This window comes from Corylus avellana (assembly GCF_965113065.1).
Source record: "Corylus avellana chromosome 5 unlocalized genomic scaffold, dhCorAvel1.hap1.2 SUPER_5_unloc_1, whole genome shotgun sequence".
NCBI classification, from domain to species: Eukaryota; Viridiplantae; Streptophyta; class Magnoliopsida; order Fagales; family Betulaceae; genus Corylus; species Corylus avellana.
This window is the reverse complement of record NW_028290467.1, coordinates 65,922-79,468: the sequence shown is the minus strand read 5'-3', so window position 1 is coordinate 79,468 and position 13,547 is coordinate 65,922. Positions and strand designations below refer to the sequence as shown.

Here is a 13,547-nt window from a genome sequence, read left to right as displayed (position 1 = left end):
AAACTTTAATTAATTAGGACAATGTACCTTTTGAATTACAAAAATTGTTAATTAATGTTTCCCCGTGATGAAATTGCCCTTAATAAAATAAAACCATTTTTTTTTAAGAAAAAAAATTATAACTAAAATTATAAGAAAAAAAAGGGGTAGCCAAATTTTAAAATATGAAAAAAAAACAATAAAAAGAATTTGTTTTTTTTTTTATTTTGAATTTATAAGAATATTTTTATCTTATTAAAAAATTTGTAGAGTTTTTTTTTTTTTTAATATTTTAGAGAAGATACTATTTGAATTAAAAGTTTAGAAGAGACATTGTAAATTCCGTAATAACTTAATTATAATATATCAAAATTCTTTGTTAATGAAATACTTTTTTTTTTTTTTTTTTTTAATGAAATACTTTCTTATTCATGCATCTAAGACCACATAGCTATGAGCTACCCATTATTGATCATGACCTTTGGAAATTGATTCCGCGAGACAATAAGAAGATTTAAGAAGTGAAATTTGAGCCGCACATGCGCATGGCCACATCATATCTAATGGACTCCCTTTAAAGTTTGAACGTCAAGTCAATGATGCACTTCTGAATCATCAATAATATATCCCATACACCTCTGCATCATCAATAATTCCCTCAAGATCGGTTTACTTGACTCACCACCCACAACCCACAAATGGCTGAAATAATTCTCTACGACACTGCTGGGAGCATCATTAGGAGTTTGGGTTCTCTTGCGCTCCAAGAGATTGGAGTGTTATGGGGTTTCAAAAATGAGTTTCGAAAGCTCGGGGACACCGTTTCCATCATCCAAGCTGTGCTTTTGGACTCGGAGGAGAAGCAGGCCCATAACCATGTGATCAAAGATTGGCTTCGAAAGCTCAAGGATGCCATGTACGACGCCGATGACTTGCTGGATGACTACTCCACTCAACTTTTACGCCGACAACTGATGACACGGGATAAGAAGATGGCAAAACAGGTAAATTCTTCATTAATGTGCACATGATGTTGTCTGTCACTAAAGCATTCCCAGACCTGCATATAAATATTTATCACAACACAAGCCAAAGCAAATATATATCATTTTACGTAGTTTAAAATTTCTTAACAACAACAACAATTTGTTCATTATAATGTTAAACCCAACTATTGAACGGTATGGAAATTCTAATCTCAAGATAATTTCATCATAAACCCAATTATTGCTTATATATATATATATATATATATATATATATATATATAAAAGCAATAATCACTTAAATTGACATGCATTTAGAAGTGGCAAAGAGTACAAGTTACCTCGACAGTCAATACTATACTAAAAGTTAGGCGACAACTATTAAAACTTGAACAGTAAGGTTTAACTAAATTATCCCTATACTAGGCACGTAAATCGTGATTAAAATTCGTTCCTAAGTTACTTGACCTTTCAAACCTTCCCTCTATTATTAGAGATGTTTTATTCTTAGAAATAAGTTAAAAGCTTAACCCTAAAGTTTCTTTTCTTTTCTCTTTATTAAAAAATATTTTTAATGTTTATTTCCTTTTTGTACCTTGGTCCGAACATAAAGTTTTCTTTTTCCTTAAAATGTATCATATTCTAGGAGCTCATTCTATTAATATTTTCATAACTTTTGAATAAATAAACGAAAGTAGGGTTAATCTTGAAATTTCACTAAAAAAGTGGTTTAGTTTTCTTCCAAAAATCTCAAAATTGTTTTTATGGGGGCTTGGGTAAGAAATGGCCCATTTGAACCTCCTCCTAACTAGGTAATCCAGATAAGGCCCACAACTCACTAAATGGACCTAAATTAGAGCACTACACTTTGGTCACTTGGTCCATTGGGCCACAACACATGTATCTAAGGTTTTTAACTTGACGAAATTTGGATCAAATTCCCAACCAAACATGCCATGGACTGAAAGTTTAACTTCCAGATTTAACCCAAAGCTCTTCTTGATGCCATATATGAGAAATTACTTATTTTCTTGATATAGTCTTAACACCACTTGAGGGTTATGTTTAGAAGTTTTTTACCACTCAAATGAGCCATTGAAAAGAGGTTTTTGGCGATAAAAGTTTCTGGTTTTTGGCTTTAGGTATTAGATCCTATGTCTATTTCATGAATGAACATCATTATAAACGTCATTTTTAAAGGACAATATTTTCTTCCAAAAAGATCAACACATCTTGTACACATAGACTTAAATAGCTTTCTGGTTATAAACTATCATCTTACAAAATTATGAATGAAACATTAAATTATGCCCATCATTAGGGATAAGACTATGCCATGGATTAGTCCATTAGGTTAAGAAATTAATTATCTCTTATAATCTCTTTTAGGGTCTTTGTTCCACTTTTTATTAAGTTCACTAGGGCCAATAACATTGGTTCGTATATCTAAAGCCCAAGACATTGGGCCAAAACTCGTACTAACTTATATCAAATATGGGGTGTTACAGTAACAATGTTTTCATGTATCATTTTGACATATATAGATGCTTTTATATTCCATTGTTTTGTCTGTTTTCTTTATCCTTACAACTGCTATAAATAGAGTCTTACCTAAAACAGTCTCATTTGTAAGAGTACTAACCATATGCAAAAAATGTATGGTTAATTAAGTTGCGACATCTTTCTAAGGAGCAAATGGCGTCTATAAAAAGTTACATAAATTATTGGCCCCCATTATAAACCCAACTATTCAATGGTAGGGGAATTCTAAAACTATCACAACGAACGGATTGGAATGGGTGGTTGTAAAACAACCAAAAATAAAAACTCTAACTTAAACTTACAACAATTACAAACATGACCTTCATATTTTCCTTAGTTACACATATAGCCCAAACAATGTTTAACTTTTCGAAATGGACCATACTAAATATTTGGGAGTATTACAGGTACACATCTTCTTTTCCAAATCGAATCAGCTTGTATATGGCTTTAAAATGGGTCATAGGATCAAGGCAATTAGGGCGAGATTGGATGAAATTGTAACTGATAGGATCAAATTTGGCTTCAATGAGCACACCACAGCGACACAGTTTGAGCATATGCAAAGACAAGATACACACTCATTTGTACATGGGGAAGATGTCATTGGGAGAGAGGATGATAAGGAGTCTATTAAAAATCTATTATTCGATCCCAATATGAATGAGAAGAATGTTTCCATAATTCCCATAGTTGGGATTGGTGGACAAGGAAAGACGACGCTTGCGCAGTATGTGTACAACGACGAGGAGGTTCGAAGACATTTTGACCTGAGGATGTGGGCATGTGTCTCTGATCCTTTTGATGTGAAAGCTATCATTGTAAAGCTCATAGAATCTGCGACTAAGGAGAGACCTAAAAGCCTTGAGATGGATCCATTGCAAAGTGAGCTTCGAGCAAAAATTGATGGGAAGCGATATTTACTTGTTTTAGACGATGTGTGGAATGAGAATCGTGGTACATGGTCCAACTTAGAAAAGTTGTTAGTGGGTGGCCTAAGAGGAAGCAAAGTTTTGATTACTACACGTAGCGAAAAGGTTGCAGAGATTACAGGTACAGTTTCACCATATTCTTTGAGAGGTTTATCTGAAAACAGTTCTTGGAATTTATTTAAGAAAATGGCATTCAAAGACGGGGAAGAGCCAAATAATCCAAAGCTAGTAGAAATTGGAAGGGAGATTATTCAAAAGTGTGCACAAGTTCCTCTTGCTATAAGGAGCATTGGGAGTCTATTATATTTCAAAAATTTAGAAGATGATTGGTTGTACTTTAAAAACCATGAACTTTACAAAATAACTCAACAAGAAAATGATATTTTTCCAATACTTAAGTTGAGTTATGATCATCTCCCATCACACTTGAAGCGATGTTTTGCCTTTTGTTCGTTGTTTCCAAAAGATTATGAAATTGAAATGGAGGTGTTGATTCAGTTATGGATAGCTCAAGGCTTTCTTCATTCATCATATGGAAATAGACATCTTGAAGATATTGGTCGCGAATATTTTATGGATTTGCTTTGGAGGTCGTTTTTCCAAGACGTACAAAGAGATATAGTTGGTGAAATAGGAAAGTGCAAAATGCATGACCTTATTCATGATCTTGCACAGTTAGTAGCAAGTGAGGAGTGCACAATTTTATATCCAGATAGAGAAAAAGTAGTTGGAAGAACTCGTCATGTGGCATTTCATTCTTCAGATTCATTACCGGATATTCCTGCTCTTTTGCCCAAGCCTAACAAAATAAGAACACTTCTTCTACGCATTCCAATACTTCCAAGATTTGATGATTTGCTTAACTTGAACAATTCGGTACTTGAGTTGAATAAACCAATCTCTAATACACTTATTTCAAGTTTTAAATGCTTACGTGCTTTGAATTTGAGTCGGTCGAGTATTCATAAAGTGCCGAATTCCATTGGCAAGTTACAACATTTAAGATTTCTAGATCTGTCTAGGAATGAAGATATCAAACTACTCCCTGCTTCTATAACTAAATTGCAGAATTTGCAAACACTAAGACTTGAGTTTTGTCGTGGGCTTAAAGAATTGCCAGAAGAGACTAGAAACTTAATCTGCCTTAGGCATCTTGGGCTAGAAGGGTGTGATAGCTTGACTCATATGCCTTATGGACTGGGAAAATTGATTGCTCTCCAAAAATTGTCGCTATACATTTTAGGGAAGAAAAAAAGTTTTCTTTCCAAGCCAAAGGGTGGGCTAGGAGAGCTGGATGGTTTAGATGAGTTGAGAGGAGACTTATGGATCAGGGGTTTAGAGCACTCGAGATATTCTCCATTAAAAGCAAAGGCTGGAAACTTGGAGAGGAAGCGACATCTTCAGTGGTTGATGTTAGAGTGGGACCCAGAACCTAGTGATGAAAGTGATAAGGCAATCGCAAATGATGAACAATTGTTGCAAAGCCTTCGGCCACACCTAAATTTGAAATTTTTATCTATAGTTGGGTATGCAGGTGTGAGGTTATCAAGTTGGGTGTCCTCACTCTCAAATTTGACTTGTATTAAAATATCGGATTGTAAATGGCTTCAACATATCCCACCATTGGACCGATTCCCTTTTCTCAAGCGTCTTTTTCTTAATTACTTAAGTGAGCTGGAGTACATAAGCAATGATGGTAGTGACATGTCCTCTTCTCCCCTCGAAATTCTCAGACTTGGTGATTTGCCAAAGTTGAGGGGATGGCGAAAGACGAGGGAAACAGATCATCTTCCATTATTCCCTTCATTTCCTTCCCTTTCTTTTTTATGTATAAAGAATTGCCCTATGATGTCTCTAACAACACCCTCCTCTCCCTCTCCCCTTTCTGATCTCTCCAAATTGAAGTATCTTTATCTTCTGGAATTAGAGCAACTTGAATATTTGCCACTAGAGTGGCTGCAGAACCTCACTTCTCTTGAGACCCTAGGGATTTTCGATTGTCGTAAAATGAGAATATCAATTTCTCCACTCTTTCAATATCTCACCTCACTTGAAAATCTGACTATTGTTCGCTGCAAAGAACTTACCAGCAATGAGAATGAAGATGGCGCACATGGCCTTGGACCTACAAGATTTGGTCATCTATCTATCATTGGCGTTCCAAATTTGGTTTCTCTCCCAAGAGAGCTTAGAAATGTTACCACTCTGCAAGGGCTTCAAATTATGGTTTGCCCTAGTTTGGTGTCTTTACCGGAGTGGATAAGCGATCTCACTTCACTTCAGGAGCTTGAAGTCGTAAATTGTCCGAAGTTAATATCACTGCCTGAAGGTATGTGCCGCCTCACCTCTTTACGTCATTTGACAATTGCGGAGTGTCCTTGCTTGGAGGAAAGATGTGAACAAGGGACGGGAGAGGATTGGCCAAAGATTGCTCACGTCCCAAACTTTCGTAAAGGCGGCGATGGCAATCTCGAAGAATGGATAGCAAGCCGAATTCGCCAATATCTTGAGGTTTTTAAGTCACCAATTAGACAATAATTTTTCTTCTTCTTGTTGTTCCTCTTTATTTTACTCTGTCAGGCTTTTGATATATATCTTATTTGATTTCATATGCAGGAAGCATTTAGTTTCACGTATGGACGCTTCTTGAGACAATCAGATTTGAGCAAAGCTCGAACATTTACAGTATTTTTTCCTATCTTTCACTTCAATGGCATTTCCAGTATTGTTTTCTTCTTTCAGTTTTTCAACATTTCTTTCATTTCCATTTGAAATTTAAATTCTACAAACGGTAGCATCACGTATTAGGTAAAAGACTTATAATCAATAGATGAGGGAAGTCAATCCCATCCCAAATTTTCACAAAAATTTAATACAAATTTGCATTATTGTGTTAGGATTTTCTCAGTGTCAAATGTAGATTCTATTGAACGAATGGATAAACTTTACATTTTTATTATTTTCATTGAAAATTTTTGGGTTATAGTTGAATTTATTATTTTGTTTTTTGATCGAAAGCAGCAATTCATGAATTGGGTTGTGGGAATCATGTGGATATTTCTACAATCTGTTTGGATAAGACAAATTCATTTCTTCAAAGAGACTTGGTATAATTGAGTTTCTCTCTTTTATCTAATGGTGGAATTGTATTAGTGATACGTATACCAATGTTAAAATGTCAAATGCTATTCCTTCTTCCTTATTTCACTTGCAGAAACAATTGAAGCAATTGAAGCATTTCTGATTTATGATTTTATAGAATTTCTGATTTATTGGATTTCATATGCAGATACAATTGAAGCACTGGCATACATGGATTTAAGATTTGGAGCCAACTCGAAACTTTTTCACTCTGCAACTAAGCATTAAGTTGAGAAGTCCGGAATTTCAGATGGAAAAATTAAGAAAAATCTATATGATCCCTGGAGTATCATCTTAAGGCTTGGTCTTTTAATTATCTTCTCAAAGATCATAAGGTGCTGAAATTTGAAGCAGTAGATAATAGCCTTGGAGTGGATCAGGAGGCGTTTGTGAAAAGGGTGCTCCATGTCAATTGCCGAAAAAGAGAGAATTCCTCTTATACGTGCTGGCCTGTAACTTTTATTTGTCTTTGCCCCTGGTCCCATGTTCCATTTCCTCTTGCCTTGGAACTGTGTCCTTTTCACTTAACTCACTCCTTCCTTGATCGAAAAAATATCATTTGACAACATAGGCCAATAAGGGAGCTTTAAAATGAAGCTCTTCTTTTTTTTCCCTTTTGAAGGAAACCCTGGGAAAGAGGTGGGGAGCTGGGAGTTTGGCTCAAGAGTTGTTTAGGTATTTTCCCAGATTTCTATATGATTTTTAAAATGTGTTTGATGGCTTTGTTTGGATTAGAAGCACGATCTTGATATTTAAATCTGGACATGCACAACTAGTGTTTGAATATTAGGAGTTATTATCCATTTTGTTAATGTGGAATATTTGGGTATCTTATGATTATGGGGTAGATTTAAGATTTATTCTTATACTCTGAATGCATGATACCTTATGTCCCTTGATGAGATAATATGTATTGGAAATCCATTTATATTTTTATGCGTTCCTCTGATATTTGATGAACAAGAAAAATGGGAATAACTTTGTGATTTTGAATGGAGTATGTGATAGTTACATAATTTTGATAAAAACTGACATAAATTGCAGGTCTGTCAGCTTGAGCAGCAACTCTTTGATCATATTTTCCCATCTTCTTCAGAGGATGTTTCAAGTTTGGCTCCATTGATTAGTCCTTTGTTTATTGATCAAATATTCTCCTCTTTTTCCATGTGGTGCCATGGTTGAGGCTTATTCAATAGAAAGTATAATTTGTAATACAGTGGGGATCAATCAGAGTTTTCATGGCTATGATCTAGTTAGCTTAACCAACTTCGATTTCATGTGCTTTTTTGTAACTTTACAAAGTTGAACTGAAGTTTGTGACTTTGTTCTGCAGCTTGATGTGATATTGCAACTCAGATACAAGTGAAGGAAGATGGATCTAAGAGGAGGTTTGCTACTTATGATTAAGTTGTCCTTTAGCTTATAATTTGTTCTTCATTTTTATATTTCTCTTGTGGACCAAAGAGGAGGTCATACTTTGAATGAAGTTTGATGATTGTTTGCACAGAATGGGTGCATTGATCTATCGTCTTATTATGCATTTTTCTCTCCAATTTACAGCTTACTTTATATAGAGACAGCTGATAGACTTGGATTACTAGTAGAAATCATCAATATTATTGTTGATTTCAACATTGATGTGGAATCAGCAGAGAGTGACGCAGAAGTATGCTCTCTCTCTCTCTCTTGCTCTCGCTCTCCCTACGTGTTTAAAAATCCTTTGTTTAAATGCCAGTGATCGGTATTGGATAAAAGACTTATGATAGACTAGGGAAGTCAAACCCATCCCAAATTTTCATAGAAACTCAATAAAATTTTTGCATAACTCTTAGTATTCTCATAATCAAATGCATATTTAGAGAGATTCTTTTTATTATTATTGTTACTGGAGTCATTGTTGATGGATTGATTTTACCTTTTTACTGTTTTCATTGGAAAATTGAGTTATTGTTGAGTTTATTATTTGGTTTTTTGATGGTCAGCAGAGACTTGCATAAAAAATCATCAATTGATGAAGTGGATGTGAGAATCATTGGGGGATTTCTACAATATTCTGGGATATGTTAGCCTCACTTGTACTCAAAACAATGAAACTATACAGAGCACTTTCATGATGAGGAAGATCGGGTGAGTAAATGGTGCAAGCATGCTGAGCCTGTGAAATGGGACATTCAATTAACCATATTATTTTGAATTTATAAATACTATTCTGCCTACAATTTGTTGAGCAACTTTTATTAGCATTTAGAACTTAAAAGACATGATCAAAAATCCTAGTTGTCATTAAATTCCACCTAACAAGTATTTTGCATTTTCAGGTTTCTTCCACTTACTTGAAAGCATTTTAATCCCAAAAGGCAGTGAGAATGCTTGCTTGTCTTCAAGTGAAATCAGTTGTTTTGCTGACTGGAATTGAAGATCATGTTAGCCATCCACTCTGTTTATGTGTCTCTTGTTAGTGCAGTGCTCATATTGATCTCAATTGTTGTAAAATGCAAATATCCACGTCTCCCCTCTTTCAACATCTCACCTCACTTGAAAATCTGTCTATTCTTCGCTGTAAGGAACTTATCAGCAATGAGAATCAAGATGGCGCAGGATGCCTTGGACCTACAAGATTTGGTCATCTATCTATAATAGATGTTCCAAATTGGTTTCTCTCCCAAGAGAGCTTAGAGATGTTACCACTCTCCAAGGGCTTCAAATTATGGACTATCCAAGTTTGGCATCTTTGCCAGAGTGGATAGGCGATCTCACTTCACTTTAGGAGCTTGGAATCATAAATTGTTCGAATTTAATATCACTGCCCGAAGGTATGCACTGCCTCACCTCTTTACGTCGTTTGATAATTGCGAAGTGTCCTCGCTTGGAGGAACGATGTGAACAAAGAATGGGAGAGGATTGGCAAAAGATTGCTAACGTTCCAAACTTTCAAAATGGCGGAGATGGTAATCGTATAGAGTGGAATGCAAGCCAAACTTGCCAAATTTATCAGGTTTTTAATTCTTCAATTAGACAGTAATTTTCTTCTTCGTTTTACTCTATGAGGCTTTTGATATATATCATATTTGATTTCATATGCAGGAACAATTGATGGTTTTACGTATAGACGCTTCTTCGAACCTTGCCGACAATTAGATTTGTACAAAGCTCTAACTTTTACATTTTGTTTCCTAACTTTCACTTCAATGGCATTTCCAGTATTGTTTTCTTGTCCTTTTTTAAATATTTCTTGTGTTTCCATTTGCAATTTAATTTCTACGAACGGTAGCATCATGTATTAGGTAAAAGACTTATAATAATAGATCAGGGAAGTCAACCCCATCCCAAATTTTGACAAAAATTTAATACAAATTTTGCATTACTGTGTTAGGATTTTATCAGTGTCAAATGTAGATTTTGTTGAATGAATGGATGAAATTTACATTTCAGATGAAAAAAAAAAAAAAAAAAGCAAAATCTACTGGAACTTGATTTTTCACTCCAAACTGCGTTGAGGATCGATGTGACACCTCTTCTGCTTTGTTGATCTCTTAAAAGGCATCTCGATATTGTGGTTGGAAAACCAAACCTGGAAACTACAATACTCCTGGAATAGCATGTTCAGGATTGGGCTTGTAGTGATCAATCAAATTGTTCCATCCTCTTCATCTTGGTTTCCATGCTTCCACTTCCACTTGCCTTTATATCGTGCTGTTTTCACTCAACTCACTCCTTACTCAAAAAGTCTCATTTCACAACTGAGTCCAAGAAAGGAGGAGTCTAAAGCGCAGGCTTTTTTTTTTTTTTTTTTTTTCTCACTCTTAAAGGAAACCCTGGGAAAGAGGTAGAGCTGGAAGTGGTGCCCCCTCAATAATCATTTGGGCATTTATCCAGATTTCTATATTTGTTTTTTAAAATGTGTTTGGTAGCATTGTTTGGATTAGAAGCACAATGTTGATTTTATTTTATCTGACTATGCAGGAAGCAACAGGAGCTTTGAATATATTAAAACAGAGCTTTGAATACTAACATAGAGATACTTTCAGATCTGCATATCACCCACTAATTTCATTTTTCTGTAAGTTGTCTTGTTTTCCTCATTATATCATCTTCTCCATATATGTGAATTCTGAACTTTTCAATTCAGCAAAAAGAAACCTATAAAATTGCATGCAATTACTTTTTATCTTTATAAATAATTGGTATATATCTTGAACATTATGATTTATGACAGTACGTCAACTTCTTTTTTTCTAAAATTTTCCATGATATTAATTAACACTTGACCAAAGAGTCAAAAGACATCGGTTGTACAGTTGAACTTTCAGCATTACTTTGTACCCCTTCAATTGTTCTGTTAACACATGGCCTTAGTTGCTGCATTTCCTGATTGATGTAACACTTCCCTTCCACGGGTAGACTTAAATTTTTTCTTAATAGGTGAGACTTGACACATGGCCTTGCATCATCAATAGGCTTAATAGTGGAGATAAGCAAAAGCAAATTGAACCGCTTGATGGTCTATCCTTAAAAATTTGCACATCATTGCTTATTCAACATTTAAAAGGATGCGAAGATATAATATTAGCTTTCCCTTTTCTTGTGCAGGCTGAGAAGAATGAGCTTCGCAATGAGAAGCAGAGGCTCAAGGCGGGCAAAGAGAAGTTGGAGGAGCAAGTGAAAGCAATGAGTGCTCAACCAGGCTCCCTGCCTCATCCCTCTGCAATGTTGGGTACATTTTCTGCTCAAGCTGATGCCTTTCATTGGTTGTCCCAACATGGCAATTCATGGCACCTGCTGTAGTTGACACATCACAGGATCATGTATTACGCCCTCCAGTTGCTTAAAATTGAACACACCCAGGGTTTTGGTTCATGTTACTTGTAAGGCAAGGGTGTTTCTTTTGTTATGTTTTTTATGTGATTGTTTTCAACTATTTCTATGTTGGTATCTTAGGGTCAGAGATGTAAATAGGTGCAACATCTATGTATAGACAGTATAGTGACTAGAACTTCTTGTGGATTTCTGCTCATCTTGTGTACAATTAAATAAGCAAATGCTTTGAAATTGAAGTTGTTGAACGGAAGTGGGTAAATGTCTTTAACAGAATTAGTGGCAACCTTCGCTGTGGTTGAGCTTTTTGAGCGTCAGGTTATTTTTCCCTTACTTCCAGTAATTTGTTTTTTTGAAGATCCTAAATGCCCACCCTCAACTACTCATCAGAAGCATGAGGGCATCGACATTACCTGCATCTGTAAGTGGCAAATGATTCTCAAACTTTCAAAATTTCAGTTTTACGGTTTCAGATTGTTTCAAAAATTAGGTCAGTCCTGAAGAAGACAATACACAATTCCAAACGATGCTGTTTAAACAAGTCTTTAATTATATATACAAAACACTCCCACTACAAAAAAAATGGGATTTTCTGATGTGGCTACAGTAAATATTTTGTTGCCACGTCAGCAATGTTCTGATGTGGGAATTTTACCACGTCAGAAAATAATTTTATGACGTGGGAATAGTACCACGTCAGAATTTTCTGACGTGTTAAAACAAACACGTTAGAAAATTCTGACGTGGTATTATTGTGGATAGTTTCACCAAAGGGCTAGGCCAAGGGTATGTGCAGATAGTCTAGTGTCCTAGGAAGAAGCCTTTATTCAGAGACTGTTTACACAGTGAGTGAGTACCTAGGATGAGTGTCCTAGGCACGAGTCGTCTTTAACTCGGTCAGTTCTGCAAGCAATTTGTTCACTTTCTCAGTGTTCTTCTGAGAAGTGGTTTTTAAACCAGGAGATTTCTTTAAATCAGGGAGAGAAATCAAAGGTTTTTCAATCTTTGGGGGAACAGAGGAAGACTTTAAATCAGAGGAAGAAGAGGGAAGTTTTTCTTCAATCCGATCTAACTGCTGTCCTATGATGTGAATGGATTCGGAAATAAAATTGTTTTGCTCGATGATTCTCCTATCGTTAGTGATAGGGTCCTTATCATGAGTTTTGAAAGGGGAACACTTAATAACCATGTTGTTGACATTAAGAAGAGTAGTCTCAGTAGGAGGATGGGAAGATCTGATTTCAGATTTATCCTCTCTGACAAACTTCTTTTTGACAACGTTCAAATCATTTTCGTCCGGAAAATGTTTTTGGAGGAAATCAAAGAACAAAATGTGAGTCTGGGACTCGATCATAGCTTCGGCCCATTGGACCTTGATACGATCTCGTTCCTTTTGGGAATATTTGGCACGGTAAGAATGCCGCAACTCACGATTTTCTTTTGAAGAAAAATCTTTGTTCAAAGCAGGCCAATCAATGACAGAGAAGAAATCTCTGATATGAGCAGTGATAACATTACACTGATGAGGAAAATCAGAAGGAATAGGAGCAACAAAATCAGAAGCAGAGGGAGAAAGAGATCCACGATCGTCATCCGTCAGTGGATGATTTTTCGTAGAATAAAAAGCAGATGAAACTTGGGAATCAGTGGAAATTCCTTTGAGTTTCAAACCAGGATTAACTGTGGGATGAAGATGAGGAGAATCGTTAAGGGATTCATCGACATCTTTATCTCTACGACGGAGCCCTTCCGAGGTTGTTGAACCAGCAAAAGAATTCCTTCGTTCGTTAATCAACAGGGGACGTTCAATTCTGTTTGAATATCCCAAATCAGCAAAATTGATTTTAACAGATCCATCCATGTATTGTTGGATGTAATCAAGATTAGAGGCATCGTTAACTACTCGAGAAGGTTTTGCAACACCTTCCAAAAGCCACTCGTTGGGGAGTTCAATCTCAGCCCACCGAATCATTTTTGGAGTTTTAATATTTGCATTCTGAGTAGAACTTTGAATCAACAGAGTCGATTCGCCAGTATTCTTAATCACAGCACGTGGATCAAGATTTGTTTTCATCAACTTGTAATAAATACGGTAGATGATAGCAACAGGATGGCTACCTTCTTCCATATTATAACCAGATGTGAGAATATT

General features: G+C 35.7%; 1 protein-coding gene and 1 long non-coding RNA gene across 3 annotated transcripts; both read left to right on the top strand.

The window, feature by feature from the left end:
• The first annotated feature begins 677 nt into the window (after positions 1-677).
• Positions 678-9,718, top strand: LOC132181611 (putative disease resistance protein RGA1). The gene is made up of 4 exons (XM_088512006.1): positions 678-983; positions 2,915-5,768; positions 9,394-9,575; positions 9,665-9,718. Exons 1-4 carry the CDS (start codon positions 678-680, stop codon positions 9,716-9,718), a joined length of 3,396 nt encoding a protein of 1,131 aa, XP_088368132.1.
• Positions 7,635-9,040, top strand: LOC132182633 (uncharacterized). Of its 2 annotated transcripts, XR_015909520.1 has the most exons (4): positions 7,635-7,832; positions 7,914-7,968; positions 8,563-8,707; positions 8,899-9,040. It is a non-coding gene; the product is annotated as an uncharacterized LOC132182633 (long non-coding RNA). The 2 variants fall into 2 exon arrangements; XR_015909519.1 differs by lacking the exons at positions 8,563-8,707; positions 8,899-9,040 and adding an exon at positions 8,141-8,169.
• Positions 9,719-13,547: the final 3,829 nt, after the last annotated feature.